This window comes from Paramacrobiotus metropolitanus, unplaced genomic scaffold (assembly GCF_019649055.1).
Source record: "Paramacrobiotus metropolitanus isolate TYO unplaced genomic scaffold, Prichtersi_v1.0 Parri_scaffold0000039, whole genome shotgun sequence".
Classification (NCBI taxonomy): domain Eukaryota; kingdom Metazoa; phylum Tardigrada; class Eutardigrada; order Parachela; family Macrobiotidae; genus Paramacrobiotus; species Paramacrobiotus metropolitanus.
Window position 1 is genome coordinate 372,146 of NW_026570259.1, and position 26,584 is coordinate 398,729.

Below are 26,584 nucleotides of genomic sequence, written 5' to 3' on the forward strand. Positions count from 1 at the left end.
TTACATTACTTTACGCATGCTTTGCTACCATCGAGGGGCTACCGCTTATCGTGCCACGAGGGCCCATGCTCAAACTCGGACTTGGACTTGGACTACTAAAACTTGGACTTGGACTTTACTTGGACTCTAAAACTCGGACTTCACTTGGACTCTAAAACTTGGACTTTATGACTTGGACTTGGAATTAGGCGTTTCTTATGTTTCTTATGTCTTCTTACGTTTCTTCATGTTTTTTTAGGTTTCTTAGGTTTCTGAGGTTTCTTAGGTGTTCTTGGGTTTCTTTGGTGTTCTTAGGTGTTTTAGATCTCTTAGGTTTCTCAGGTTTCTTAAGTTTCTCAGGTTTTTTAGGTGTTCCTAGGTTTTTTAGGTCTCTTAGGTTTCTTAGGTTCCTAAGGCTTCTTAGATTCCACAGAATACCAAAGAATACCTAGATAACCTAAGAAATGTTAGTAACTTCAGAACCTAAGGACACCCAACATACCTAAGAAACCTAAGGAAACCAAAGAAGCCTCAGAAACCGGAGAAACCTAAGAAACCTATGAAGACCAATGAAACCGAAAAAACCTAAGAAAGCTAAGAAACCTAAAATACCCGAGAAACCTGAGAAAACATGAAGAAACGTAAGAAGACATGAGAAACGCCCAAATCCAAGTCTAAGTCATAAAGTCCAAGTTTTAGAGTCCAAGTGAGGTCCGAGTTTTAGAGTCCAAGTGAAGTCCGAGTTTTAGAGTCCAAGTGAACTCCAAGTTTTAGAGTCCAAGTGAAGTCCGAGTTTTAGAGTCCAAGTGAAGTCCAAGTCCAAGTTTTAGTAGTCCAAGTCCGAGTCCAAGTCCGAGCTTGAGCGCGGGCCTGCCACGAGTACTCGTGCTTAGCGCAACTGTCGCACATTACGATCATCATTAAAAAGGCGTTAATTACCAAGTGGGGAGGGTTCGGCTCCCCGTCTGCAGAGCTCCAGAGTCTGTAAATTTCATTACAGACCTTGAGAACGCTCCCTGTTCTTTGATTCGATTGCGCAACCGGTTATAGCCGCAAATCGGTATTTAAGTGAAAAAGAAACAGAAAACTGTCTACAAGACGGCCAATATCGCGAAACAATACTCGTACGTATTGAAATGTGTCCCTGTGCAGAATTTGCTCGTGATTAGTGACCGTAAATATTTGACGACCGCGTGGCGCTTGTTGTTTGAACTGACTAGTGCACACTCTGTCGGCACAACCGAGAGTCCACGCCAACATGCCACCGTTAACGACGCTTACAGTAAGTATTCGAGCGCTCATAATCATTACCACAATTCTTCTAGGCAAAGGCACTCGTTCCACCACTCGTTCTCTCAAGTTAGCTTGGGAGAGGAAGTATACGAATTATTATTAATTACAGTAACCGTCAGCAAGCAAAATTTACACACATTAATATTTTTCCAACCAGACGATCAGCAAACTGTAAAAAGATCCTGAGAGGTATAAAGTGTGTAGAACCACCGTATTGTTGCTTGTAACGATGAACTAAACGATAAAAGATAGGAAATATTCAGCGCCGAAATTCCAACTAGCCAGTGCTAATAAAGAAAAGGAAGGACTTTTAAGTCAGCTGCACTTTTTGGTAACAGTGTGGCCGACACATTTGCAACAAATTTTGATGTACGAGCATTTTTCAAAGGCCTCGGTCCTGGAGTACATTTAGTATGCCCCTTTAGCACGTTTTGGATTCCGCCAGTCAGGGACGTGGCTTATTTTGACTTCTTTTTCGTTTTTTTGCCATCCGTTGATTTTTTCGCCGATTTTTTCTTGTTGTTCTTTGACTTCCGGTTATCTTCGATATCGCTCTGAAAATGCAGCGTTTCGAGTTTACAATCAAATCAGTTCAATATGGCTATTAGAAAATTTCTTATTGTTGGTGCCTAGAAAGAACCCTTCCGCACAAAGTATTGAACTTCGACACACTGGCTACCACTGTGGGTGAAAGTACTATTTTTTGCTTGCCTCGAGGCCATCATCAGAAGCATCCGCGGTGCTACTCCCGTATCTAGTGATCTTTTTCTCAGTTATCGTGACTACCGTTGCATGTGGCGAATCCGTATTCGTGCTAACAGATGGCAACCATTCTTCTGGGGAATCACGTGGTCCAGTAAGAAGACTGAATCGTTTGTTTGGTGTCCCTGATGTACTATCTGTACTCTGACGTGATGGAGCCGGCAGCGATGTTTCTTCACCTTCGCGTCCTGACTGTACTGTAGAGCGCCGACCAAGGGAGGACTGCCGCGAAGATTTCTGTTTTTGCTTCCCTGAAGACTTCTTCACCTTTCAGATAATTTGCACACCTTTTCAGTTATGAAGTTAAGCAGTACTGTGATTTCAGATAGTTTGACAATACTTTCGCGGCCACAGCGTCCTCGCCACCAAATTCTGATTTTTTCTTCCGCCGAAAGAATCCACTAAATTTCGAGCCGGACTTTTTTGGTTTCTGCAAATCTTGCTGCGATTCGTGTGGTCCACCATACCTATCATTGTAGCTTTCCATCTCTTTATCCCGTTTCGATTTCTTTTGTGTATCATTCTGCAGCCAGTGATATAAACCCTTAATATGACAATCATATCACGAGAGTGATATACTAATCACCTTGCTGGTTTTTGCCTGTGGCGACGAGCTGCGGCGGGATTCCACCTGCCAAGACTCTGGTTGATCCAGAGAGGACGCACGCGGTCCACTGTAGATCAGACTAGATTTTTTTCGCGTCTCTAATAACTCTGCGATAACATCCGTTTCTCGTGGCTGTTGTGCACGGTCTAGTGCTGTAGGGCATGCCAACGTTGCTGGTGGTGGTGGCATCTCGCTTTCGTTAAAGTTCGGTGGTAGTTTGCATCCTCTTGAACTTCCGCTAGGTCTTCGCATGTTTTCGGACATACTGTTTTCTCTAGAGTTTTCAACAACCGATGACATCCTATTTACTGCTTGGCTCTGCTTTTGCACAGATTGTGAAAAGCGTGGTTGGCTAAGATCATGTTGTGATTCAGTGATCATACATCCTCGTTCGCTGGATGAAAACGAGGACTTCCTTCTGTCGGCAACGACGGAGCTGCGAACGGGCGTTTCACTCGCAAGTGATTTGTGAGCAGTCGATGACCTTTGCCTTGTGTTTATTAAATCCGTTTCCGTTAGCTTTCTGTCTTGCTGGGTTGCGGTTGATTGCTGAGCGAGAGACTGCTGAGCAGTTGATGATCTTTGTCGTGAGTTCATTTCGCTCTGCTTTCTCTCCTGCTGACTCAGTTGCTTTTGGTCATAGGACTGGCTTAGTGACGTTCGTGGCCATTGTGGTGCCCAGTGTTGTTGTTCAGTCGCTGATGAGAGCAGGCTTTTGGTGTTCTGCTTGTCAAGATTGGACTGATTCCGTTTGCAGGTGCGTGGTTGGACGTTTCGGCAAGGATCCGGCGTTTGCGGACATTGAGTAACCTTGTTCTTAGGTTCTTTCCCAACAACAGACCATCTAGGAATAGGCCCATTTGGGCCATCGGCCACCAGCATAGACTGCCGGGTGAGCTTTACATCGTCCACTATTGATTTCCTTTCTTCAATCGATTTGGTCTTTTTTCCTCGCTTCTCCAAACTGGACACTATGCTTCCGTCAAATCGTCTTGGTAAACTGTCTTCGGTGTTTGAAAATCCCTCACTTTCAGAAGTGGGAGCCTGGGAGGATTTTCTTGTAGTTATATCAATAACTGCACTGTCTCTTGTGGCTTTCGCTGGAGCGGCAGAAGGCCGAGATGGACGCGTTGCACGCATGACGTCATGGTCCTTTACAGATGTTCCACGACTCAAAGAGGCATTGTCTCCGGCGGCTAGATTTAGATAAGCACTCGTTCTGCAAGTTGGATGAGATGCTGTGACAGGCTCCAGGTTCTTAGTAATGACCTGTGGTTGAGATGTCGGCTTCCTTTCATACTGGACAGTCTTCCGTGGGACAGATTCCGTGCGCGTGGATCCTGTCATTTGAGTTCAGTTAAGTAACAAACAGCCCTGCTTAATGACGTGTTCTATTGTGTCAACGTAGCCTGTTTGGAACTATGAACATGCACGACATATGCTTCTAATACAAGCACATATTATTAATGCAAATACCATGCAAAACGTACGCCGAGGTCCCGTTGGTTCCTTTCTAACTGCATCGTCTTGCTTAACCTGCGAGTGCGAACCTATTAACAATAGTCATAAACCCAGAGATGGTTTGGAAATCTGATGTAGCGATGTAGTACATGATCGATGCTCTGACACCTTCTGTTGTGCAGGGTTGACAGGATTCGTCGGCATTGTAGTTTTCAAACCCAAATGGTCCGACGTCTACAGAAAAACAAACCTAGAAATCATAATAAATTAATAATATTCTAAGATTCGGTTGTTACTACCTCTTGCTCTTTCTTCGAGCTTTCGTTTAAAATGATCGGCAGAAAACTGATTTATGTCAGCTGGATTTTTCTGCACGACTTCGCGAGCAAGATCCTCCAAGATGCACTTGAAACCAGGTGGAAGTTCAACTTTATACTTGTACCCCGTTTCAGAAGCCTTACGTTGAATCTCAAAAGGATCTACGGAACCGCTGCGCCTGCTTTCTCTAAGCATATTCAAGGTCAAGGACTTAAGGTCATTAAAAGAGCTACCGTCGAGCGGCAAGCCACAGCGAGGTTTACTAATTATGGAGCACTGTTAGCGCCACCCTATCAGGAGTGTTACAAAGAAAAGCTATAAGTGCTTAACCATATACAAAAAACAAACCGCTTCTACCTATTAGCCCATAAATCCTAAGCATCAGAATCTTTAATGTTTTCGGCTTTTGTTTTTCTTTTCTTTGTAACATGGTTTACTATAGAAACGTAGCAGTATCGCTATTAATAAGAAGCGTACGAACATGATGGGATCATGATACTAGCTTGTTATTCCCGTATTATTTTTGGGATACAGGATGCTAGTCGACCTTTTTCGTCGAAACGATAACTATCAATTTTAAAAACTGGTTACTACCGCTCTCAATTGTGACAGTTGCATTTGCAATTCGATTTTTACGGATATTATTTTGCTCACTTCGCGTATGTGTGTTGATAAACTGCCACGGCTACATTAATTTCCATAAGAAAGTTTTCGAATGTAATCGTTTTTATTAGCAAAAACTTCAGTTAATGCAATTCTGTCCATAAACCATCAGAATCTATCAAAGGTGTCTTAAAAAACAACTGACACCAAAGCACCGCGCCCCATGGGTGATGACCGGTGACCAATTTAGAAAACGTGTACGCCAAACGACCGAAAAATTATGAGAACAATCGCTTAATCGGAAAACATGTTCATACGTAGTGTTAAGTACTTTAAACGAACGCATTCGTGTGAGTTGCTTATCGATTCAGTAAAAATTAACCAATTACATAAATTTTAGGCAGTTACATCTTCTGATCTGAAATTATAGTGCGAGTATCGATTGTCCTACGGTCCTACCTAATAGAAACGATCTATAGATTTTTCCTTCGAAATCTAGAGTCGAGTAATAAAAAGCCGTACTACGCTATGTACAAGGTACCTATACTGTTTGTGCTAGTACATGCAGACAGAAGTACTTACGTTTAAATCATTTGTTTTTTCCACGTACCACGACGTTTTTTGTAATGTGGTACTTATTTTCTTACTTCTGCTAGTGTATCTGGTTCGCGAGAATTGTTTCTACCTGTTAAAAAAAGACGATCTCTATGGCAACCCCTGTTTACTTCTTTCGCAATTGCTTCAAATTCAACTTCTTTCTTTTGCGCTCACCGTCGTTATTTTTCCTAAAAATTTACAGTACATGGAAGGCCTTGTTTCTCTTTCTGTCTTTTTGCTATACGTTCAACGTACAGTCTAGCGGAGAATGGAGCAGGCTGTGGATATCAGTTTACATGCACCAGCAGGAATCACCGAGAAAGCACCATCACCAACGCAGGTGAGCTCACAACTGGTCACATCGGCTGTATTGCCGAAGGCAAAATGTGACCACAATGCAACTGAAACAGGTCCAGTGAATGGTAATGCTCTCAAGGAATTCAACAAGACGGAGGAGGATAAGCACGTTCAACGTCTTTCGGTAGTGTGCCGGGAGAAATTCGACTGTCCCTGCTACTTAGTCCGCCCGGGGCCTGAGAACGAGGAGAATGAGGTAACGCGGAAGACCTTTAAGGACCAAGCGGTCGATCAAAGCAACCACATACCATACTCAGTGGCGAAGGAAATGGCACTAACGAGAGATGCCTCCCAGCAAGCGGATAATAACGGATTGCGGGTCATGGATGAACGGGACCGAGTAGCGTTTGCCATGTCCCATGTACTCGGACGGCAACGAGAAGACACTACCACCGCCGCTAATCATGGATCGGTTCGACGTTCATTGTCGTGTCAGCGATATGATCGTCTTTAACTTGGTGTTCTGTTGTACATAACAAATTTTGTAAATGGTTTGTTCACATGTACGATGGATGGATTCGAGTCAGAGAAATGTGTATTGATCAAGCGACGAATTGTTAACATAAAATGGACAATGGTTTAAGACTAAGAGCGATAATCTGTAATTCAGACGGCTAAAACTAACTTTAGAACGCGCAATAAAAATTTCTGATAATATCTTCGGTATGACTATGGACAACTTAAACTATATGAGTTTACAAGGGTGATCACTGATCAGAGGGTGACCCTGGCGCACAACTTACGCAAATTAATCAAGATTATGAATACGCAACACTGTCGTAGTATAGTAAGTATTAACTTCATTCGTAGCTAAAAATAACCTGGTAGCACCATTTTGTTGATTTGCACTCATTTTTGCTATACTGTTTCTACAGTAACATGACACTTTACAAAATAACAAAGATTTAAAAAACAAAACAACCCGACATTCACTACGGGCACTTTGTCCAGTAACTTTGGAACTGCCAACCCGGGAATTCGACTACATCTTGTAATATGTAAACAAAACTTCAAAGTAGTCAAGTAATGTTGCGCGCTTGCAGCGTCACCGTTGCCATTCTGACGTCAAACCGGAATTACGGCCCTCGTGATAATTGCCACGATCGCTTGTTACGCCGGAATTTCGGCCATCGTAACTGCGGCCATAACTGCTGTTTCTGGACTTGCGTCCATCCGACGACCTTGACCATCGGCTGGGAAACTGTCCAGAAAGGGCTTCCTTGATTGCGGCAAATTTGGCATCCACCTCAGCCTTTAAACAGTGCAAGTCGTCGGTTCGCATAGCACAGCCTTGCTCACATCCGCTAAGGCGCTCGTGGAAATGGCCTTTGAAATGACTGTGCTCTTGTTCTTTGACGTCGAGTTTAGTGTGAATTTGTCGCAGATTTTCCAGCACCCAAGTGCGCATACAGGCAACTTCGGCCGTGAGCGAAGTTACGGACTGTCGCAAGGCCGCATTGTCAGTTTCCGAGTCTACCTTAAAATCACTGATTTCCCTTGAAAAATTTTGCACTTTTTGTTCAGTTCGCGCTACCCGGTCAATCAGGCCCTTTTCTAAGTCTTCAACTTCCTTGCGTCTGGTCAGAAGCCCATCGCGTAATTTATCTGTTGAATCGCGCACATAATCCATTTTCTGATCAATGCAGTTGACCTTTGGCTCTAAATCATCCAAGCGCTTCTTCATCGCTTGCACCCGCGATATACGCATCCCCATGCTGGTCTCCATGCTGGCCGATGGAGCGGAGGTAATAGCGCCTCCACAGGGCGTACAGGGGGTGGCTGGGCACTGGTAGGGTATAATGTCTGCTCCCGGATAAGGATCTCCATCGTTACTAGCATAGCCGCGCTGGGATTGGAGGGAAACTCGGGTACTTCGATAACTCGATGATGGTCGATCCCTGTTCATCACCGTTCATGGACTGGCAACATTGGGATTTTCTAAGGAGCATCGAATAAAATAGTACAGTATTTTATGCTCAACTATACCAGCGTCAGCTGTCGTAACGGGATTTTTTAGGAACCTCAGTTGCCATAGAGCGTAGATCGCCAAACACTATCTCGGAAGCGACTCTTTCAGTCGTTTCAAAACGAACAATCATCCAAAGAAACAAAATGACTGAATCTGAGAGGACCTCGGCTCTAATGTTCTAATTTCTTCAAAAGAAGCAAATTTCGCGCACATTGAAGCTTCCTTAATCAACGAACACTAGCAAAATCACAAAATGACTGTTGCTACGACGTAAACCGTACTAGACAGTCACAAGATCGATTGCAAACACCGAGTGTCACGGAGTGTAGTCTGAAATTTTGTACAATCCTAAATTCACTTCCCATGATACCATCACCATCAGCACGCACATATTTGCCTCATTCAGTGAAAAATATTTTGAAGTCCATATAAGGACTGGATTATCTTTGAATTATTTTCAAAAATCCCTTGAGGCCATGAAATGTAAATGAACTTTGAAGCCAACTACATAGTTCTCACACTCCCGGAAAATGATTAATTAAAATATCTGTCAGTCCAGACTGTATCATAGGTGCAGTGCTTGACGGCCTCTTCATGGTCGATATTCCTGTTCACAGCTGATTTAAATCCACATGCCTAGCATTTGATGAAATTCGTCTGCACTGGGAGAGACCGGGATGACACTAAGTCCGGACACAGTGGGCACTACCATGTAAAATCGAATACAACTTTTTGGACTTCGCTTTCGGCGGTCGTTAACTGACACTACTTGCAGTTTCGTCAAAGGACCGCTCGGTGCCGACTTGCAGTTTGTTAACAACACTGAATTCGGTTATACCTGCGGACAGTGTGTGCGCTTTTTGTCCACATCAGATCTGCATCCTCGACAGAAGCCTAAGGATAAATTATTTCATATACCGTTTCGAGAGTATGGCTTTCTCAGGACTGTTCCGGGGAAGGCCTTTTTCTCGCTCACGGCACTTCAGCGTAATCCATTGGTTTTCATATATAAATATCCGGAATTCATTGAAGTGTCCCGGATAGACGGTACATTTTCCGAAGGATAATGCACAATGTAAAACACCTTTCCTGCTGTAATAATCTTCCCGATAGCTTCTCTTACAGCTGTTTTCTAGAGATTGCCAATCATACTGTCATTTATTCTAGATAATACCGTTGGTGAACTTCTGGATGTTGCCTTTACGTACACCAAACTTTTGCTGATACTCACTGGACAACCAGAATGCCAGATAACGATCTGGTTTGCCACCTTACAGCTTTAACGATACTGGAGCAACCTATTAAAAGAAATTTTTTGCAGGAACTGGGACACTCAGGTATTCGTCTCCAAGTATATACAGCGCGATCTGTACAGCCCAAACCTGCATCTTTCGTGTTCGCCTTGCAACTGGCGGGATTTCTGTATAACAAGCGATTCATCCATCAGAATTTTCACAATCGATCACGGCTTGCCGGAAGAGGACAAAGGTGCTCCAGTGACCTGCGAACGGTAACGAGTCCCTTGCCTTCTTGCACTGTACAACAGTTCTACATACCGCTGCATTTAGACCGTTTATAATCCCGTACGATGATTCCTCTCAAGCACGCCAAATTGGTGACCTTTTCCAAAGCGTCCATTCATCCAATCCAGCGGACTTTCTGGGCCTGGCAGCGATAGCGCAGGTGCCTCCTAATGTGTCTGAAAGCTTTATTGATGAAGTCTTGGGACGGAAAAGATTCACTCCGACATGTCATTCTTGGCACGTAGATGGCGCACTGTATATTGGTACTCTAGAGGGAAAACTATTGTACTTCAACCTGCACCACGGCGTTGCCCATCCAAATGTGTTAAGTTACACGCAGGACTACGGTGCACCAGTAAAACAGATTCTGTCGTTCAAAGAGGGAACTGTGGTGCTTAGCGGAAATGGCGACGTTGACGTGCTTAAGCAGCATTCTCCGACCGATGTCAGCCATAATCCCATTATTCGACTAGAAGAAAATTTCACACAAATCTGGAGCAGTCCGTCGCGTGCGCAGTGGCTGGGAATAACAATAAACTTCGATCTGATGATGTTTCATCCATCCGGCACGTTGGACAAACATCTACTTAGTCGGGATGAAATCGCTCCTTACACGTACCTGGAAAAATTCCATGATGGCTGTTTTTTATCAATACAAGAACCCGGCGTTTTGAAAATTTGGAACAATGACAACGAAGCGTTACTGAGCCTTCAGTTATCCGTTCAAGTAACGGTCGCCGCCATCTGTCCAGCCTATCGTTGTATCTGCCTCGGCACAGATGTTGGCTATCTGTACTTTGTGGACTGTTTGAAATCCGCGCAAAGCGAATTCCCCCGGATGGTTCATAAAATGCGATTGTTTTCAGCTGCCGTAGTGAAACTGTTGTACAATTCTACAGGAAAAATTATTTTCGCTGTTGGAGAAAATGATCCAATGGCGCTAACGATCCTCTCTGGTTTACCATCTCGAAAATGGAATGTTATGGGAATCGTTAAAATGTCCATGGCGGTGGATGGTGTGCATTCAGTTTATTCTAACGATGGCTCCTTTGTGCTAGTAACGTTGACCGATAAGCCGAAAAAAGGAGCAACAGATGTGGTAACGTTTCAGTTGACCAATGCCTTGTTACAACAACCGGATGATTATTTGGCCAGCCCCCTGCATGATTTCGATGACACCAAATTGAATCTTCGCAGACTGAAGCTGAAAGTGCCTGTGGTAGCTATAGAGCTTGAAAGCCCAACGTCCGCATTTCTAGTGACATCTACAAAGCATTTAGCACACGCTTCTACTACTGACTGGATGAAGGCCCCTGATTTAATCAAACTAACCGAATCTTTGCCGTTTCCTATATGTCACCTAAAATTGTTTCCTGGTGCAAAATACGTCCTGACCTGTAACAAACAAGGAACCACGGAAATCCGATTAACCGACGAGAATTTTACACTCCAGGTGTTCGACACTCTGCTTACCGGCACTCCGAGATTGGTGATCATAAAACAACGGGGTTTAAGAAATCGCGTGTTCATGTTAACGGCTGAAGGGAGGCTGGTTTGTCGTTCACTGCCTGTGGTCAATGAACTGGTGACCGATGTCTGGGTTAAGCAAACCGATGAAATTCGCATAGAACTGGAAGCTTTAAGTGGACTTTCCGTTCTTGATAGGGACTTCCTTCTGCCATTAAGTTCTCCCGTTCCAGTCTTTTCAAGCGTTTCGGAAGCAGAAGAGGAGCCATGGCTTGAGATTAAAACACGCTTACATTTGGAAGACAAAGCTGTGAAAGATTCACTCCACGCTGAAGGTCTGAAGGAACAATACGCAAAGCTGAAGAAGAAACTGTTAGACCTATATACCAAAAACACGTGGAAAATTGGATTGGAACGGTTGGCCGAAGTATCTTTTGAGTTGCTAGATCCTGGTTGGATAACTTCAAAAAAAAGACAAGAAAGCGAGATAATAGATGCTAAAGTTCGTGCAGCACTGGAGATAATCGAGCAGGAGCTTTATAAAGAGCGCCTCTTAGCACGCTATTGGAACCCCTTAGACACCAAGCTGCGTGGTCTACATGGATTACTGAGTGACCGCACCATTAAAAATTTTCCCATTCGCCAACGCGCACCGAACGTGAAGGTAATGGAAGAAAGGGTACGATCGCACCGCTATTTGTGTCGATATCTTGACCACTTTCGTGGTACAAACGCGAATGAAGACAACAGAGAATCAATGAAAAATATGGACGAGAACGCAGTGTTTGTAAGCGGCCACGACTATGTCAAGCAGACCATACAATTGTTATGCAAAGGTGACGAGTCGCAGGCAGAATTATTTAGCTTATTGTACGACGATGACACGATCACATCCAGATTCCAAAGGATCGAACAGCTGCTATTGCTGCGCTCGAGCGGAATACTGATCAAAGAAGCTTTTAACCGGCGTTTTGATACACTTCTGAACGACAAAGTCCAGCTCTTGTCGGCATTGCACCACAACTACGAGTTAATTCAGAAGGCCGTTGCAAAAGAAGCCAGTGAAATGCACCATCCTAACATGCCAAAAGTTGAATTTGCACTAGCCAGCGACGAGAATCCCGGGCATGAATTGTACCAAGTAACCGACGAGCAGATTCTAGAACGTATGAAGCGGACCCAAATTTCTTTACCGTTCTTTCTGGACGTTAATGATTTAAACTATCCGCTAATTATGCAATCCCGTCAAAATGCAGCAGCCAACGCAGCACGCACTCGAGCCAAAGCCAACGCAGGTGGGATTTGACTAAAAGTAAAATTTAAAATAAACTGTGAACGCTATCGTTTTATTTTCAGTAAATCTTGGAAAATCTCTTTCGGCTCTGCGTATCGCTTCCCATCAGCCGAAGATCACTATGCCAGTAGAAGAAATTCTGATTAATCCTGATGAATTAGCGCGGTCCTGTGATAAAATGATTACAACTTTCGAACAAGACTTGGAAAATTTGCAAGGGTTAAAAGAACGGGCAGTATTTGCAGCTAGCTTACTTGACCTCCGAGCTATGTATATTAGACAGCGCCTTCTTCATTTGGAACAAGTTAAAGCCTGGACCGCCGACATACAACACCGCTGGGAAACCACCACCAAACTTGCTGACTACATTAAAGCGAACGGCAGCCGATCTCACAAAATGATGCAGATAATTCGTCAACAATACGAAGACTGTGCTCGCAAAGATGCGGCACTGGACTTTTCTATCAAGCGAGAGCTACATGACCTTTCCGATCTGGATGGAAAACGGCTGGTGTCCATGTATCGTAAGCGACCACACCTCTTTCGCGGATTAAAACAGGCGACATATTTTGAAGGACAGATGTGTCGCCCCCGTACTGCTGAGCTAAAAGAAAAGGTCACAGAAGAATTCTACCATAGTTTACGGATGATTGAAGATCCCGAGCAAAGACCAGAGGATATTGATTACAGAATTTGGCATAGATACTGTGAACATCGTCGCAAAAAGATGGAATCGGAAATGGAATTCTGGTTGAAGCATATGGAGCTAGAACTGTATCAGGGCTTGCATTACGATTATATAGAATTAGAGAGAGCATTGCAAACGGAAGTTGAGAATGCGCAGTCGCAGCTGGGAGAAGTCGAAAGAAAGCAAATAATGCTAGAAAAGAATACGGATCTGGTTCTTACTGTCACGCATGGGCAAATCGAGGCCGAACTTGCACCATTCCAGGAATTTAACGAGCGAGTGATCTTGATACAACCGAAGCATATTCAAAACATGAATTTGCAGCTGCAGGTAAAGCAGACGCTTGCGGTTAGTAGCTGCATAAGCAGCACAGTACAGGTGCAGAATTAATTTTCAAACGTTACCGTATATAATTAGTTTATGTTTCTGTTGCAGAACGGGTGCCGGAAAAAAATGAAAGTCTTGGAACAAGTTGTTAAATTTCGGGAAGCTATACTGCTGCTTCAGTGGGAAAGAGAAGTGCAAATGGAGAAGATTGTGGATTACCAATACGAAAGGAATTTTATAAGCAGTCAAGTTGCTCCGCGAGAGATTCGCAACGTGAGAATTTAGCTATTCGTTTTCTCATTCGTTAAAACAGCTGCAATCCGACCTGTTACAGATGGTAGGGAAGGACCTAAACGAGTATCGCGATCAAACCTATCTAAGGTTGAAACAGAATCTGAGACAGCAAAAAGCGGTAAAAATACGTGTTCCAGCTATTTGGAATGTAATTTTCAGAACTTAATAGTTTATGTTTGTGCCCAGACATTCAAAAGAAACCTGGACTTACTGGAATATAAGTTACAACTGCTGTACAAGAAGTTGGTAGCGCTGGAAAACGAGCGACACAATGCGGAAGCGACAATGCGGGGTTTGTCATGTGAGCTGCAGGAGCGCCAGGCAGTTGCCAATGACATCGGTAAAAGAATGATGAATTAAAAATAAAAAGCCAAAGTTTCCAGCACACTATTTTGAAATGGTGCTTTGAAAGGTTTGATTCCGTTGCAAATTAGTGGCATCAAATTATATTATTTATAATTGTATGAATAAATATTACCGTTATTGTTGCAAAATTTTTGATATCTGGTGATTTAGGTGTGCAATCTGATGTCATCGAAAGCGAGACCAGGCGCAATTTAATATGGCGAAGATTACGTATTCAGGCAGCCGTGAAGCAGCAGAAGAAACGAATGGAATTTTATAAGGAAGAGCTCTTTCGTTGGCAGAAAAGAACCTTTCCTGCCATCTACCAAGACAAACGGAATCCCTGAACTGGCAGTCGTTTTCGCTCTGTTTGTTTGTATGGCTGGTGACTTACTGTGTTATTAAAAGAAAGTTCTCACAAAAATCAGTTTCGTTTATTAGTATTTTTGCGTGCATTACAGTGATAAAATTTTTAAACACAAGCAAAAAGAGTAAAATTGTGAAAGAAGGTGCAGTTGCTCCGAAATAACATCCACCCATAACCGCACTTTCAATTAATCCAATTCCACTTTTTCTTCTTCCAAAAGATCCCTTAATCGTATTCGATTCGTCATGCATATGTGGCCCATTTGAGCGGAATACTTCGATACCACCTAAGCGAAAATTCCTTACGGAAAGCTTTAGTTAGATGCATGACATTCAGTCATACCTTCTCAAGATCGGTTCTTGTCAAAACATAGACTTCGCAGTTGTCGGTGGCTCGCACAGTACGAGAAGCCGGCCAATCGATAAGCAGCGCCTGCCAATTAACATTGCTTCCTCTCCGCAACACTCCAATCTCCACACCGCTCTCCACTTCCACCACTTCGCCGCGATGGAGAAAGTACATCTCCTCCACTAAATCGCCTTGCTGAATAACGTAATCCCCGGGCACAAATTGCACTTGGTGCAAACATGTGCTAATCATCCGGAGAAACGCATCCGATGCATCTCGAAAAAGTGGTAGCTGAAAAAACGTTGCTCTACTTAATTTGCGTATATGCAGTGGTAAATATTTGCCTTACTTCTCGCAGATCCCGTTGATGTACCGCGAAACAGATCTCCGCTCGCAAGCAGAATGGCGCATCATTCAGAACACTGTTGATATCATCCACACCTTTGTCCGTTTTCCACAGATAATCGAAATATTTTTGTACTCGGTCGATGATTGTGCTATTAGCTTGCTGGTCTAACAGGTAAGTCTTAATGGCTTGAAAGCGGGATTCGAAGTTCTGCCGGCTGACCTCAAGGTTGGCCAAGGTGGAGGCAATATCCCCCACAATTATACCGAACAAAAACTTTCCCGCCACTTGGACAATACAGATGAAGATCCTCTCTAAATTTGTCGTGGGGACAATGTCGCCATAACCGGCTGTCGTGGCGGTTGTCGTGATCCAGTATAAAGTGACAATGTAGCGGCTACCGGGATTGCTGTTTTCCAGGTTGACCTTATTTGTCCATGCATTCTGAAAATCACAGTTTCCATCCGGACACGCGATGTAATAAGCCACACAGCAGAAGAAATGCAGCCAAAACAATAGTTGCGTGAAGGAATAGGTCAAGCGGACAAAGAGAATACTGATATCTAACTCCGCCAACCAACCGTGGAAAAATATCAGCACACGGTACACCATTGGCGGTACTTTAAGCAGTCTCAAATATGCCCATACTTTTCCGCGAATGTCAACTGGTGCAGCCAAACTGAAGACTTCATATGGAAAAGATATCAACAGATCAACCAAAATACCGTGCTTTAAATAACGCTGGCGAATTTTCTTTGGGTTGAGTACTTCGTTTCCGAATTCATCCAGAAAGCCAGTTCGAAATTTCGCAATGATATTGATAAGAAATACCGATTCTAAGACGTAGTGTACTGCATATGACCGATCAGTAAACGCCACTTGGTACATTATTAGCATCGATAGAATCATGCGAATCATATTAACAAAATACTTGCTGAAGTATCGGATGTACTTGTCGTCCGATCGGAAAATATGTTTAGTCATCAAGCGCAACCTTTGACTAGTGGGTACTTTCTTCTTCCGCACAGCAGCCAATGAATCTCGAAATCGATGACGCCGGGCTTGAGCAGCAGTCTTCCCAGCTGCATTCTTCTGGTCATCCTCGGCCGTGAGATTGGAAAGAATATCTTCTACCAACTTTGCTTTAACATCAGGAAAGTGCTCTAGAATTGCATCGAATTCGGCTCGAGTAACGTAATAAAGGTCACTGTTCTCCGCTGCCCGAAAACTCAACCGGGACGTTTCATTACGGAAAAAGGCAACTTCTCCAATCATCCGGCCTGAACGAATTTGCTGTGGCGCTTTAAATCCGCTACTGTAGTGCACTTCAATGCTGCCTCGGTACATAAAAAACAAATCTGTTCCGACATCATCCTGACGGATGACATACTCCCCTTCCATTACGTACAGCGGCTTCATTATGGTCGCCAGCATTTTCTTGAAACCAGTTGGTGTGTTCTTGAAAATTGATACTTGCTCGATCACCTTGCGGTAAAGCTGCAACGCTAATTCCGATGTTAGAGAAGGCGGCAAACCGGCAATCAGAGTCTGCGGATCAATTCCGTGGGTACGTAGCCACAGATATTCGTAATATCGAACGATTCTGTGCTTTAACTTCTTCGACAAGTGCTCGTGGTGCATATACTGTTTGATACATTTCAAGCGGTCGAAAAAGCGAGAACGTCGCGCATCGGAATTGGCTTGTGCAGCAGCAATACTGGCGATGATGTAATTGAAGAAGATATACCCAGCAATCATGGTGGAAAGGAATATGAAATGTTCCGACTCATTCGTGGCACGGATGTCGCCGTACCCAACAACGGTTACAGTAGTAATGGCCCAGTAGAATCCCCCGACAAACTGATCCCAGGGCAACGTCGTACTATTGATACCAGCTAGTGATAAATATGAAGAGTCCATACAGACCTTTGACGTTTCGTTAAAAATCACTGATCCGTTGTCGTACGTTGTAGTGTCTAATAACAGACAGTTGGGTAGGGTTAATTTTGTGTAAAAATTATCCATCACTTATGCTCTTTGATGCACCTACTGCATGAAGTAACGTTGAATCCACAAGTTGATGGTGTGCACTGCACTGTATACGGCATCGCCGTAGCAAACATTACGAACAAAATAAAATAGTTGAGGAATTTTATTAAGAATGTGGTTGACTGGTCCTTTTTTATATCGGATTCCTATAATAAGAAAAAATTTAAAAAAAGGCACCGATAACACCATAGATCTTCCTTACATAGAAAGCGAAAGCCTGGGGTACTCGGTACACTTGCAGTATCCGGTTCATTCGCAAATAAACAGCAGCGTGTAACAGGTCCGTTCTTAGAAGTGTTCCTCCGCCGGTCATCAGTAAGCCCAGCTCAAAAGGAAACGCTGCCAATAGATCGATCCAAAAACTGGAGCGCAGGTAGCGCCTCGCGGTCATATACGGATGTGTGACCAAGATGTTGGTCTCGTTAAAGTACTGAACGTGGAACTTGATGTAAATGTCCACAAACGCATAAATGTCGCACAGGTATAAGATCACGAACAACCAAAGATCGAAGAGCTGGTAAGTGACTTGCATTAAAACCAAGACAAAAATGACCGTTGCTTCTATCAAACGGATTTGCTCCCAGATATAGAGAAACCGTCCATCCACAGAAATAGTGCGGTTCATCAAAAGGCGATAAAGATACATGGTCAACGGGTGAACGCTCAATGAGTTAAAGTCATCGCGGAAGCGAAGTCGCCGTTTTTGAGTCTCGCTCATTTTGACGGGAGACTCCTCTCGGCGCTTCTTGGATAACGCTTTTGCTAGTCGTGCTGCAACATAATCATCCACACACGATAATGCCAATCGTAAACTTGTAAAATTCATAATAATGATTAATCCATATGTTAAAGAACGTAATACCTGCGCCGCACATATCGGCATAGTACTTTTGATCATGTGCAATGACTTTCATTTGATGCGAGAACCATTTGACAGACGATGCCACCTTATCAAATGCCGGACGGGGAATGGTTAGAACTTCACAGTGAGTGATTGTTTTAACGCTGACAATCTCATTGTGATTGAATAAAAACCCAATTTCTCCAAAATACATTCCGGGATATAGTTCGCTGATAACCATACTGGGTTGTTCTGGATGAAAAATCTGACATACTCCACGACGAATCACGAAGAGCTCGTTAATTAAGTCACCATGCTGTAAAACAATTGTCATAGCTAGCATGATAATCATTGCCGGCTATGAGTAATACTACCTGAATTATGTATTCGCCTGGCGGGAACAAATATCTTCTAACAGCCGGCGCAAAGTTTTTTAAGATATTCTCCTCGATGTTCTTGAAAATCGGAACACCAGCCACCAAATGGATGAGATCCTCGACTTGAATCTCTTCTGTCAAATGCTCTGGCAAATCTGCAGTCATGCTTTTCACACCTGGGATGTCTTCACCCTTGCTGATTGTCCATAACAGCGCTACCGAGTCAATTGCTCGTCGTTTCACCAGTTCTGCCATCCTGTTATATTCCATGAAACCCTTCAGAGCGAACAGCCTCTCCTGAAATTCCACCCGCGGCCCATCCAGATTAGCCAAAGTTGCCGTAAGAACAGCCAGGCAGTAGCCGTACATGAGCATTCCTATCAGCATGACCACGTTGGCTAGAAACTGTTCCAACAGGTTTCGAGGGAAAATGTCCCCATAGCCGGCACTGGTCAGAAGCGTAACTGCATAATACATGGCAGCCGAATAACGGTAATCAAAAGTGAAGTCAATGGTGATATTGGGTGGATCGGCCGCGGTCCATGATTCTGCCGGATCAGTGGGGCAGTGCTCCGGTGAGCACGTGCCGGCAATCAAAATGGAAGCACCCAACTGACTGCTTAATATGATGTAGATACAGAACTTGATGGTCCGGATGGTGGCCATGGATGTTGCCAGCTCATCGCTTAGCCGGTCGAAAAATTTCGGAAGTTTGAATGCTTTAATACAACGATTCAGTCGCAAATACCCAAAATAGTGCATCTGTCGTTCATAAAAGTCCGCATCGCTTTCGGTGGGATCTTGTTGCAACGCCACGGTAAAAATTTCCATCGGAATGATGGCTAGAACATCCACCCAAAATGACCAAGACCCCAAATAACTGAATGCCATAGCACGATGATTGGAAATATTTCCGTTTGGCGTGATTATCTGGGTGAGGAAACCAACAGCGAAATCGATGTATAATACGATATCGATGAAGTACACGAGGACAAGAATTCCGGCACCACCAGTGTCATCCAAAAGATTGTTGTAACTCTTGAAAAAGGCTGAGTATGTACCCACAATGAAGGTGCACAAGATCATAGCCACAATAAAGCGATCCCAAAAATACAAAAATATTCCGTCAGGATCTAGGCTGAAATCCAAGAAAGTCTGCTTGGCATGATGGTACCTAAGATGCCGTGGTTAGTTGTCACTTGTGGAAACTGAAATCTGACGATGGAAATTATGCAGCTTGTGTTTAACCAAGTTTTACCGGGCAATTATTCGTCCTTTGAAAGCACTCGTATGGAAATCCACCAATTCGTCCATGGGATCTCGAATTCTGAACAGTTCCATCGATTCGGACACGCGCAGTCTTTCCTGCGGTCGCCGAATTTTCATGGCTGACATTAACGATCGGATATTGGTGCCCATTTTCGGGGTCAGCTCCTCCAGTTTGGTGGCCAGGTCTTTCTCTTGCTTTTTCATACGCGCTGACTCATTCGTGTCGCTGCCGGCGAGAATACCTTCCTGTGTTTGTTGCTGACTCATGCCTGCTCGTTCTTCTGCCCTCCGCTAGAAAAAACTGCTAAAATAGTAGCGAAGACAGCAGCTGCAGTACGAGCGGATAAACTTACCCGTAGTTCTTCCGCAATTTCTGGATATGCTTGCAGACACGCCATTAGATCTTCGGTTCGCAGGATCACTAAGTCGCAGTGTGCAATTGCCCGGACGGAGTATTTTCTCGGCATACGAGTTATTAAATTAATTTCCCCAAATACCTTGCCTGGTTTCAGCAGAAGTATCGGCACTTCGTTCTCATCATCGCTCAGAACTTCAAGGTGACCTTTCTGCACGTACACCATGAGGTTACTCAGTTCGCCTTTCTTCATGACAATCTGATCGGGTAAGGCTAGCATGGGACGGAACTTCAGGCTAAGCATTCGTAGAAAACTAGCGTTGATATTCTGGAATAGCGGTGATTTATCAAAGATTTTTCCAGTTAGCTCCAAAGAGATTTCAGAACGCAAGGCAAAAGGCAGCTGATCGAAGAGTCCAGAGCTCGACATACCGCGGCTTCGTTCCCACAAATAGCGGTAGAAGTTGTTCACTTCTCGCACTAGCTCACTGGGTTGATTCTGATCCCGCAAGTAGTTCGTAATAGCGGCTACACGCATTTTGTAGCGAAACTGATTCACGTCAAGATTGGTAAGCATGGAGGTCACGCCGCCCTGGATGATGCCAAATAAGACGAGCGTACCAACCAACTGAGTGCAGAGGGCGAAGAACTTCTCGCTCAAGGAAATTCCATGTACTTCGCCTAAACTAAAAACGCCGTAATGAACAGTCTAGGATAGGCAATCAGTGACGAATATTACCCGGTAGTGGTAGCGGTAGTAATGGTCCAGTATAACGAGTACATGTAGATCTCCGAAATCGTTGCATTGATGTGGACAAAGTCGGTTGTTCCCAAACCATGATCGAATGTGCCTGCGTAAATGTTACGATTGGGAACGGCAATCTTGTACTCTGGGTGAGTGATCTTGTCATCCGCGGACGTGCCACCAGAATAGATCCATGATGGTGCTGAGCAGAGGTTCATACCGTCGCGAATATTACTCCATGTTGAACACGGGATCAAATACCAGATGCAAGCCGTCATGTGGAGAGTCATCCACGATAATACCGTGTAGTATATACTGCGTATAATGATCATATTTGCGCCGACGTGGGACTCCAGAAATCCAAGGTACTACATAAGTCAGAGCTTGGATACGAGTACACAGATTTCAGGTGGGAATTTATTTTCCATGCACTTCCTATCAGCACTTACCCTGAAACCGCGATAGCCACATAATAACCGATTCAACCTAAGGAACGCCAACACCGGCATTGTATTTGTGCTGGCTACGGCCACACAGACGATATCCGTTGGTAAAATCGCCAGGAGATCGACGATCATATAGGTGTGCATGTACCAGTCCAATCGTGATTTTCCTTTCCGCATCTCAGGATTGCGAAGATCATGGGCGTAAAAGCGAGTGACCTTGCCAATAAAGTCGGCGCAGTTGAATACATCCAAAACATAGCCCAAAATTAACAGAGCAATATCGTACGGACTGAATGCCGCACAAAAGGATATGACAGTAACGTGCAATACGGAGCCGGCAGCCATGACCCCATCCCATAATTTGAACCAGTAAATACGCCGCTCCCGTCGCTCGTGAGCCAGCCATCCCCACTCGATCTCTTCCATGGCACCAAGCTTGGTCTGATTTCCCTCTTCGGCTTCATCGGTGGGAATGAGGGTTCGCTTGATGGCTTTTCCATGCTTTCTCACAGCGGTGCCAACTTTATTGTTGGGCATTATGGGGCAGATTAGAGGTTCTAATTTTCATGCAGATGTTCCTTTTGAAATCAATTCTATTCCAGTTTATACGAGTACTGTATATGAAGTGGTTTCTGTTTTTTTTGCAGTTTTACTATTCGAATTGTTGTATCGCAAGTCGAAACCAGACTTAAAAATCGGAATTAGAAAGAGTTAAAATCATTTGCAGCAAAGGAAATAACTGCCAATCTAATTGCTATAAAATCATCAAACACGTTTATGGCAGCATTGCATCAATAAGATAGCTGAAAAGGTTAAATCACAAACCCGCATTGTTTCTTTTGGAGTTTGACAATTTTTATTATTATTTTTAAAGTCGCTACCCAAAGCCTCTAATTAACGTACTCACTATACTTATATAATAATGGTCAAGTGTAGCAGTGAACGTACTTTTGGCAGATGGATTACGTCATCGCATCGGTGAGCAGTAATTACAGTTGCTTGGAAATTTTTCAGCAACAACAAAACAGCATTGTAACATTACTTCAATTTACAACACTACATATGTTCGGTGGTTCGAATTTACGTTCATGCTGCCCCTTTTAATATCGCCATATGACATTTCCTCTTCATCATTGCCCGAACTTTTAGCATTGCAGGCCTTGCCATACGCATCGCTTCAGTTCTGATTGTATAGGCTCTAGAGCCCTGTTATTCGAATTGGAAGCCTACATGTCAGTTGAACCCTTCATTATTCCGACCATGGAGCAGTCTGGGAGATATGATACCGAAAACAAGAAATCACCAGCCGTTTCATCCGTCTCGGAACAAATAGTATCGCCCGTGCAAACCGAAGAACCAACGCCCTGGACGAATGAACGGCTGCTGGAAAGCGGACGCAACTCGGATAATCCCGAGTATCTCATGGGTCATCCGCACAGTGTCGACCTCAGAGAGGGTGGCGTAGGTGTTGACGTGCACTCCATCGGTTTATGGGATGAAGAAGTCCTTGCACTGGAAAAGCAAGTACACTTAAACCGTCTTTTGGCACATCTGAACTCAGTAAAACGTAGAAATTCTTTCTTAGCTGGCCGAAAAGCTGGAGCGAGCGGAACAGTATAGGGAAAATATGGAGCTCTTGAAAACGAAAAAACTTCGACGGAAACATTATATCGAAACTCTATCTACGCAGTTTCGTTCACTGCAGGTACTTCTACCTTTGCGGATTCGTCTGGGCTTAACATTCTCTGGAAATTTCTTGTTTGTTACTTTTTCTATGTTAAATTGTTAAATTATAGACGATATTTGCTTGTACAGGGCATAAAGGCTTTGAAAGAGCAGGAAGTTAGTGCTGCTCAAAAGCAAGTGGAACTGAAGCGACGGGAGACCGCTCACATTCGACTGGAGACGATGCGAACTAAAAACGAGATCCAACATCTAGTTCAACGATTAGATAACGATCAGGTGCACGTTGTATTACTTCGTAGTTTGTACTGCCAGAAAATTGTACGCTATTATTATAACTGATTATCGTTTACCCAACTTACGTTTACCCAACTTCTGAAAAATGTACGTTTACCCAACGTTCTCAGATACTGCTCATAAATGAATGCTTTTTGGAGTTTCGATTACGTTGGTTCATCAAAATTCTGTGGTGTGTCAACTGACCGCTGCTTCCTCCGCAGACGATGATAGGTCGCTTAAAGAAGGAAATCGACGACATGCAAACGGAAATCGATCTGGACAGGGAGCTTATGGGCACGTGCCTAAATTACGCCGAAAAACACCAGGTGGAGTTCAATATGCTGAAGCAGTACTCGCTAGAGGACGAAGGAAAAATTAAAGAGTGTCGGTACCGCGTAGGCCGATTAGCTCTGGAAGACGAGGAGACGGCTAAGGAACTAGCCGGCATCGAGGTGGATGTGAAGAGTTTGCGACTGGAAGTGTCCAGGCTAAAAGAGAACTGTCAAAGCGTAATCCAAGAACGGACGGAAAAGACGGATAACTGGGACCAAATCAAGAGTAGAATAGCCGGTGCTGATGCCGACATGAAACAACAGCAGGAGGTATGTTATATCGGATGTTAAAAAAACAGAACTCACCAGTCAGTCACTAGTAACAAATTTCAGTTATATACAGTTATTCGCAGGTTATTCGCTCTGATTAACGGTAAAAGTTGTCAGCTTGTTTTGGTTCTGGAACGCGTTTTTGGTCTTTCGCCATTCATCCAAGTTGCAGTTCAGTGGTTGCCTCAGCATACAGAGTACTGTTATGCGATTCTGTGTGCAGGAAATAGATGCACTGGAGGCTAAATGTGCGGCAAAACAAGAGGCTCTGCAACGACAGAAAGACTTTTACGACTCGGAACTACGTAACAACCACGAAACGCAAAAAAAGATGGAGCTCACGGAGTCCAATGCCCAAAAAGCGCGAGAATATGTTTTTGAGATGGAACAGAAGAAACAAGAATTTTTGGATCAGGTGATACCATTGTTTCCTCCAAATAATAGGTAAATACACGAACTTATACTAATTTTTGGTATTGCGTAGATCCATGTGATGGATAACGCTTGCTCCGCAAAACAACGGGAAATACGTCTGATTCAGTCTAGTATTAACGGTCTCCGTAATCAAACTCGAAGCGTAAAAGAAGACATAAAGCGGTGGCAGGATCTAACAGCCGGTGTGGAAAGCCGACGCCGAAACCTCTCGGACCAAAATCTCACCGACGAGGAGCGTCTGCAAGAGCTGAACAAAGCGTTGGACCAACGCGAGATGGTAGTCCGGTCAGCCGAACAGAATCTCGTTCGTCTGCGCGATCAAAACTTTAAGGACACCCAAAAAAACCTGGAAGCTAAAACACTGCTGGAGGCTATCATTTCCAACATTCAAGGCAGCAAAGTGTACATGGGCAGTCTGCAGCGTCAAACAAGGCAGAAGAACGGCTTGGCTCGCAACCAAGCCCAGCAGATGTACGAACTACAGTATAAGATAACGCAGCTTAACCGGCGAATCTCTTTCATGGAGGGAACAGATGTCGGGCCACCTGAGAAACCGTTAGGGGATATGAGAACGCTGAGTGCCAAGCAGGACAATCTCCAGAAAGAAATTGGTCTGATGCAGAGTCGGATAATGAAACAAGACGAAATGATCAAATCACTGAAGAGAATTGTTGATCAGGAAGAAACCGATAAGACAAAAAAGGAGACAGCCTTAGCAGAGGTTATGCTGTATCTGCACACTACTCAGCGAACGTTGGATCGAGCGCAAAGCCGGAAAGTGGTAAGGCTGAAGCGTTTTAATAGCGGGCCGGCGAAATTGTGTTAAGTATATTTCCGTTTTGTTAGGAAGGAGCGGCCGAGCTTAGTTCATCACGATTAAAGCTTCGGTACATCGCGGATAAAGCAGAAGAGAAACTGGACAGGGTGACAAGTATTTCCATTCGGCAAGCTGAATTGGGCGGTGTAAGTACTGAAACAATGCAATTTGGTCATATCACAGTAGGTCTTTACTCGGATATTCTGGTGCGATCTAGCTTTTTAAAGAACGCATGGCAATGATCCAAATGGAGCGCGAACAGTATAAAGCCCAGACCAAACGCATGGACGAACAGCGCACTTGGTTGACCAAAATGCTACGGGAGATGGAGAATCATCAACGCGGCATCAAAACTCGATTTGAACTGCTCACCATGCCGGTTGCGTTGGATCAGGATGAAAAAGACGCCGCTCGAGATGTCGTACAGATTCAAGCGGCTCTTTTTGTGAAGGTAACGGATTTTACTCTTCGGTACCGATTAATAACAACTGAGAAATATATGCTGTTTCAGGCAGCCAGGGAGCGTCAGGCCGTTAACGACCAGAAAGCACAGCTTATTCAAGACATACAGAAAGTCATGCAGGATAACTTTCGACTGAGACAGTTTTACGAGAAGTTTGAGAAACAGACCGGACAAATGAAGACTGAGCTTTCTCAAGTTGCAGAAACCAGTACGGGGTTATCAGTAAAGATTGCTCACACTGTGAATACTTTCATATTGAGCAGTGTACCCACATAACGTCATACTGAATTTTGACCACAGACGAAATACAGCAAAAGCACGATGCTGTTAACAATGAAATCGGATTTTTGCGAGGGAAACTACGAACCCTTGAAAACCAAGCCTACGGATATCAGGAAGAAATCAATGTACGTATCAAATGCATAAGATGAGCACGTATACTTAACTGATTCTGGTACAATGTGTTAAACATAGTCATAGTGCTATAAACTGGATACCGGTATGCTGTTTGCTTAAACATGATATGCTATTAGAATCTTCGTAATACGAAGGAAAAGATGCTCCAACTGGGAGAGCAAATCGAGCACAGCATGAAGCAGGACCAAGAAGATACAAAGAAATTACAGGAGGAAATTACGGAACAACGTAAACGGTTAGGACGAACTGTCAGCCAAAACGACGCCATGCACAAAGCTATCAAGCAGGCTCAACCGGACAACGTGGCTCAGATAAAAGTACAGATAAAACAATGCACGCTCATTTACACACTCTTTCCACAAGCGTTAAACTCATGTATTTGGGCAACAGGCTAATATTGACATTAATGTCCGTACCGATGTGGAGCGTCTTCTGTTCTCAACTATAAGTCGATTCCTAAATGGAAGACCCGATATGATGGAATTAGTAGCAGGCTTATTTCAACAGGTTAGTGACAAATTTAAGAAGTATGAGGTGTATCTTTGATACGGAGTTTATACTGGGTGTCGCAGCGCAATTATTGTGATGCGTTTGTTTGTTCAGATGGCCGTGCAGATGTCTGAAGAGCTGACAAAACTGCTGCTGAAGAAAGGTTCGGAATCAACCGTATCTCCTGGCTTCCGTGCGTCTATGGTTAGAATTTGATGCATATATTTTTATTTCTGCTACATATTTCATAGAGTAGTAGAGTATGTCTGTGTTTGGTTGTGGTGCCGCCGGTTCAGTTTTGAATAAATCTCGTGATGGCACGGCAAGTATCGTCCCTGCCATACAAGTCAAAGGCGTTTGGTCCGGAGATAA

General features: G+C 43.9%; 5 protein-coding genes across 12 annotated transcripts; 2 read left to right on the forward strand and 3 right to left on the reverse strand.

The window, feature by feature from the left end:
* Positions 1-1,365: 1,365 nt before the first annotated feature.
* On the reverse strand, positions 1,366-4,813 carry LOC129590170 (TRIO and F-actin-binding protein-like). 3 transcript variants are annotated; one of them, XM_055485231.1, is made up of 8 exons: positions 4,564-4,813; positions 4,402-4,507; positions 4,252-4,336; positions 4,132-4,191; positions 2,621-3,981; positions 2,375-2,557; positions 1,984-2,301; positions 1,366-1,826 (listed from the first exon to the last, which is right to left on the reverse strand). In XM_055485231.1, the coding sequence occupies exons 3-8, from the start codon at positions 4,304-4,306 to the stop codon at positions 1,731-1,733; spliced, it is 2,073 nt and encodes a 690-aa protein (XP_055341206.1). In that variant the 5' UTR covers positions 4,307-4,336; positions 4,402-4,507; positions 4,564-4,813; the 3' UTR covers positions 1,366-1,730. The 3 variants fall into 3 exon arrangements, with proteins under 3 accessions (XP_055341206.1, XP_055341207.1, XP_055341205.1); XM_055485232.1 differs by having other exon boundaries at positions 4,132-4,177; positions 4,271-4,336; positions 4,402-4,813; XM_055485230.1 differs by having other exon boundaries at positions 4,271-4,336; positions 4,402-4,813.
* A 1,947-nt stretch (positions 4,814-6,760) lies between these two features.
* Positions 6,761-8,190, reverse strand: LOC129590243 (uncharacterized). Its single transcript, XM_055485372.1, has one exon. The coding sequence runs from the start codon at positions 7,881-7,883 to the stop codon at positions 7,023-7,025; it is 861 nt and encodes a 286-aa protein (XP_055341347.1). The 5' UTR covers positions 7,884-8,190; the 3' UTR covers positions 6,761-7,022.
* Positions 8,131-14,392, forward strand: LOC129590240 (cilia- and flagella-associated protein 43-like). Its single transcript, XM_055485367.1, has 10 exons — positions 8,131-8,658; positions 8,722-8,993; positions 9,114-9,207; positions 9,268-9,456; positions 9,515-12,231; positions 12,293-13,248; positions 13,354-13,518; positions 13,580-13,657; positions 13,726-13,879; positions 14,056-14,392. The coding sequence occupies exons 1-10, from the start codon at positions 8,624-8,626 to the stop codon at positions 14,229-14,231; spliced, it is 4,836 nt and encodes a 1,611-aa protein (XP_055341342.1). The 5' UTR covers positions 8,131-8,623; the 3' UTR covers positions 14,232-14,392.
* LOC129590239 (uncharacterized) lies at positions 14,232-22,889 on the reverse strand. 4 transcript variants are annotated; one of them, XM_055485362.1, is made up of 12 exons: positions 22,743-22,889; positions 21,031-22,539; positions 20,576-20,949; positions 19,835-20,522; positions 19,471-19,772; positions 18,210-19,386; positions 17,857-18,151; positions 17,197-17,765; positions 16,996-17,140; positions 14,949-16,921; positions 14,594-14,890; positions 14,232-14,537 (listed from the first exon to the last, which is right to left on the reverse strand). In XM_055485362.1, exons 2-12 carry the CDS (start codon positions 21,562-21,564, stop codon positions 14,439-14,441), a joined length of 6,453 nt encoding a protein of 2,150 aa, XP_055341337.1. In that variant the 5' UTR covers positions 21,565-22,539; positions 22,743-22,889; the 3' UTR covers positions 14,232-14,438. The 4 variants fall into 4 exon arrangements, with proteins under 4 accessions (XP_055341337.1, XP_055341338.1, XP_055341340.1 ...); XM_055485363.1 differs by lacking the exon at positions 22,743-22,889 and having other exon boundaries at positions 21,031-22,562; XM_055485365.1 differs by lacking the exons at positions 21,031-22,539; positions 22,743-22,889 and having other exon boundaries at positions 19,835-20,164; positions 20,269-20,517; positions 20,576-20,715.
* Positions 22,075-26,525, forward strand: LOC129590241 (myosin heavy chain, striated muscle-like). Of its 3 annotated transcripts, none has more exons than XM_055485368.1 (13): positions 22,075-22,551; positions 22,613-22,732; positions 22,843-22,989; positions 23,211-23,591; positions 23,815-24,006; positions 24,076-24,807; positions 24,873-24,989; positions 25,061-25,294; positions 25,355-25,514; positions 25,607-25,713; positions 25,840-26,040; positions 26,114-26,230; positions 26,327-26,525. In XM_055485368.1, exons 1-13 carry the CDS (start codon positions 22,258-22,260, stop codon positions 26,426-26,428), a joined length of 2,904 nt encoding a protein of 967 aa, XP_055341343.1. In that variant the 5' UTR covers positions 22,075-22,257; the 3' UTR covers positions 26,429-26,525. The 3 variants fall into 3 exon arrangements, with proteins under 3 accessions (XP_055341343.1, XP_055341345.1, XP_055341344.1); XM_055485370.1 differs by having other exon boundaries at positions 22,075-22,547; XM_055485369.1 differs by lacking the exons at positions 26,114-26,230; positions 26,327-26,525 and having other exon boundaries at positions 25,355-25,546; positions 25,840-26,034.
* The last annotated feature ends 59 nt before the right edge of the window (positions 26,526-26,584 follow it).

Excerpts from the sequence above, each read along its gene's own strand:
- LOC129590170 (XM_055485230.1), bottom strand. The coding sequence starts at position 4,615 with ATGCTTAGAGAAAGCAGGCGCAGCGGTTCCGTAGATCCTTTTGAGATT. Across the intron at positions 4,337-4,401 it reads GCTCGAAGAAAGAGCAAGAG|ACGTCGGACCATTTGGGTTT; the intron begins GTAGTAACAACC and ends GTTTTTCTGTAG. Across the intron at positions 2,302-2,374 it reads AGGACGCTGTGGCCGCGAAA|GTGAAGAAGTCTTCAGGGAA; the intron begins GTATTGTCAAAC and ends ATTATCTGAAAG.
- LOC129590243 (XM_055485372.1), bottom strand. The coding sequence starts at position 7,883 with ATGAACAGGGATCGACCATCATCGAGTTATCGAAGTACCCGAGTTTCC.
- LOC129590240 (XM_055485367.1), top strand. The coding sequence starts at position 8,624 with ATGACACTAAGTCCGGACACAGTGGGCACTACCAT. Across the intron at positions 13,249-13,353 it reads ACATGAATTTGCAGCTGCAG|AACGGGTGCCGGAAAAAAAT; the intron begins GTAAAGCAGACG and ends TTTCTGTTGCAG. Across the intron at positions 13,658-13,725 it reads ATCTGAGACAGCAAAAAGCG|ACATTCAAAAGAAACCTGGA; the intron begins GTAAAAATACGT and ends GTTTGTGCCCAG.
- LOC129590239 (XM_055485362.1), bottom strand. The coding sequence starts at position 21,564 with ATGCCCAACAATAAAGTTGGCACCGCTGTGAGAAAGCATGGAAAAGCC. Across the intron at positions 19,773-19,834 it reads AAATTGCGGAAGAACTACGG|CGGAGGGCAGAAGAACGAGC; the intron begins GTAAGTTTATCC and ends AGTTTTTTCTAG. Across the intron at positions 19,387-19,470 it reads AAAGGACGAATAATTGCCCG|GTACCATCATGCCAAGCAGA; the intron begins GTAAAACTTGGT and ends ACGGCATCTTAG.
- LOC129590241 (XM_055485368.1), top strand. The coding sequence starts at position 22,258 with ATGTCAGTTGAACCCTTCATTATTCCGACCATGGAGCAGTCTGGGAGA. Across the intron at positions 22,552-22,612 it reads TCCTTGCACTGGAAAAGCAA|CTGGCCGAAAAGCTGGAGCG; the intron begins GTACACTTAAAC and ends ATTCTTTCTTAG. Across the intron at positions 26,041-26,113 it reads ACAACGTGGCTCAGATAAAA|GCTAATATTGACATTAATGT; the intron begins GTACAGATAAAA and ends TTTGGGCAACAG.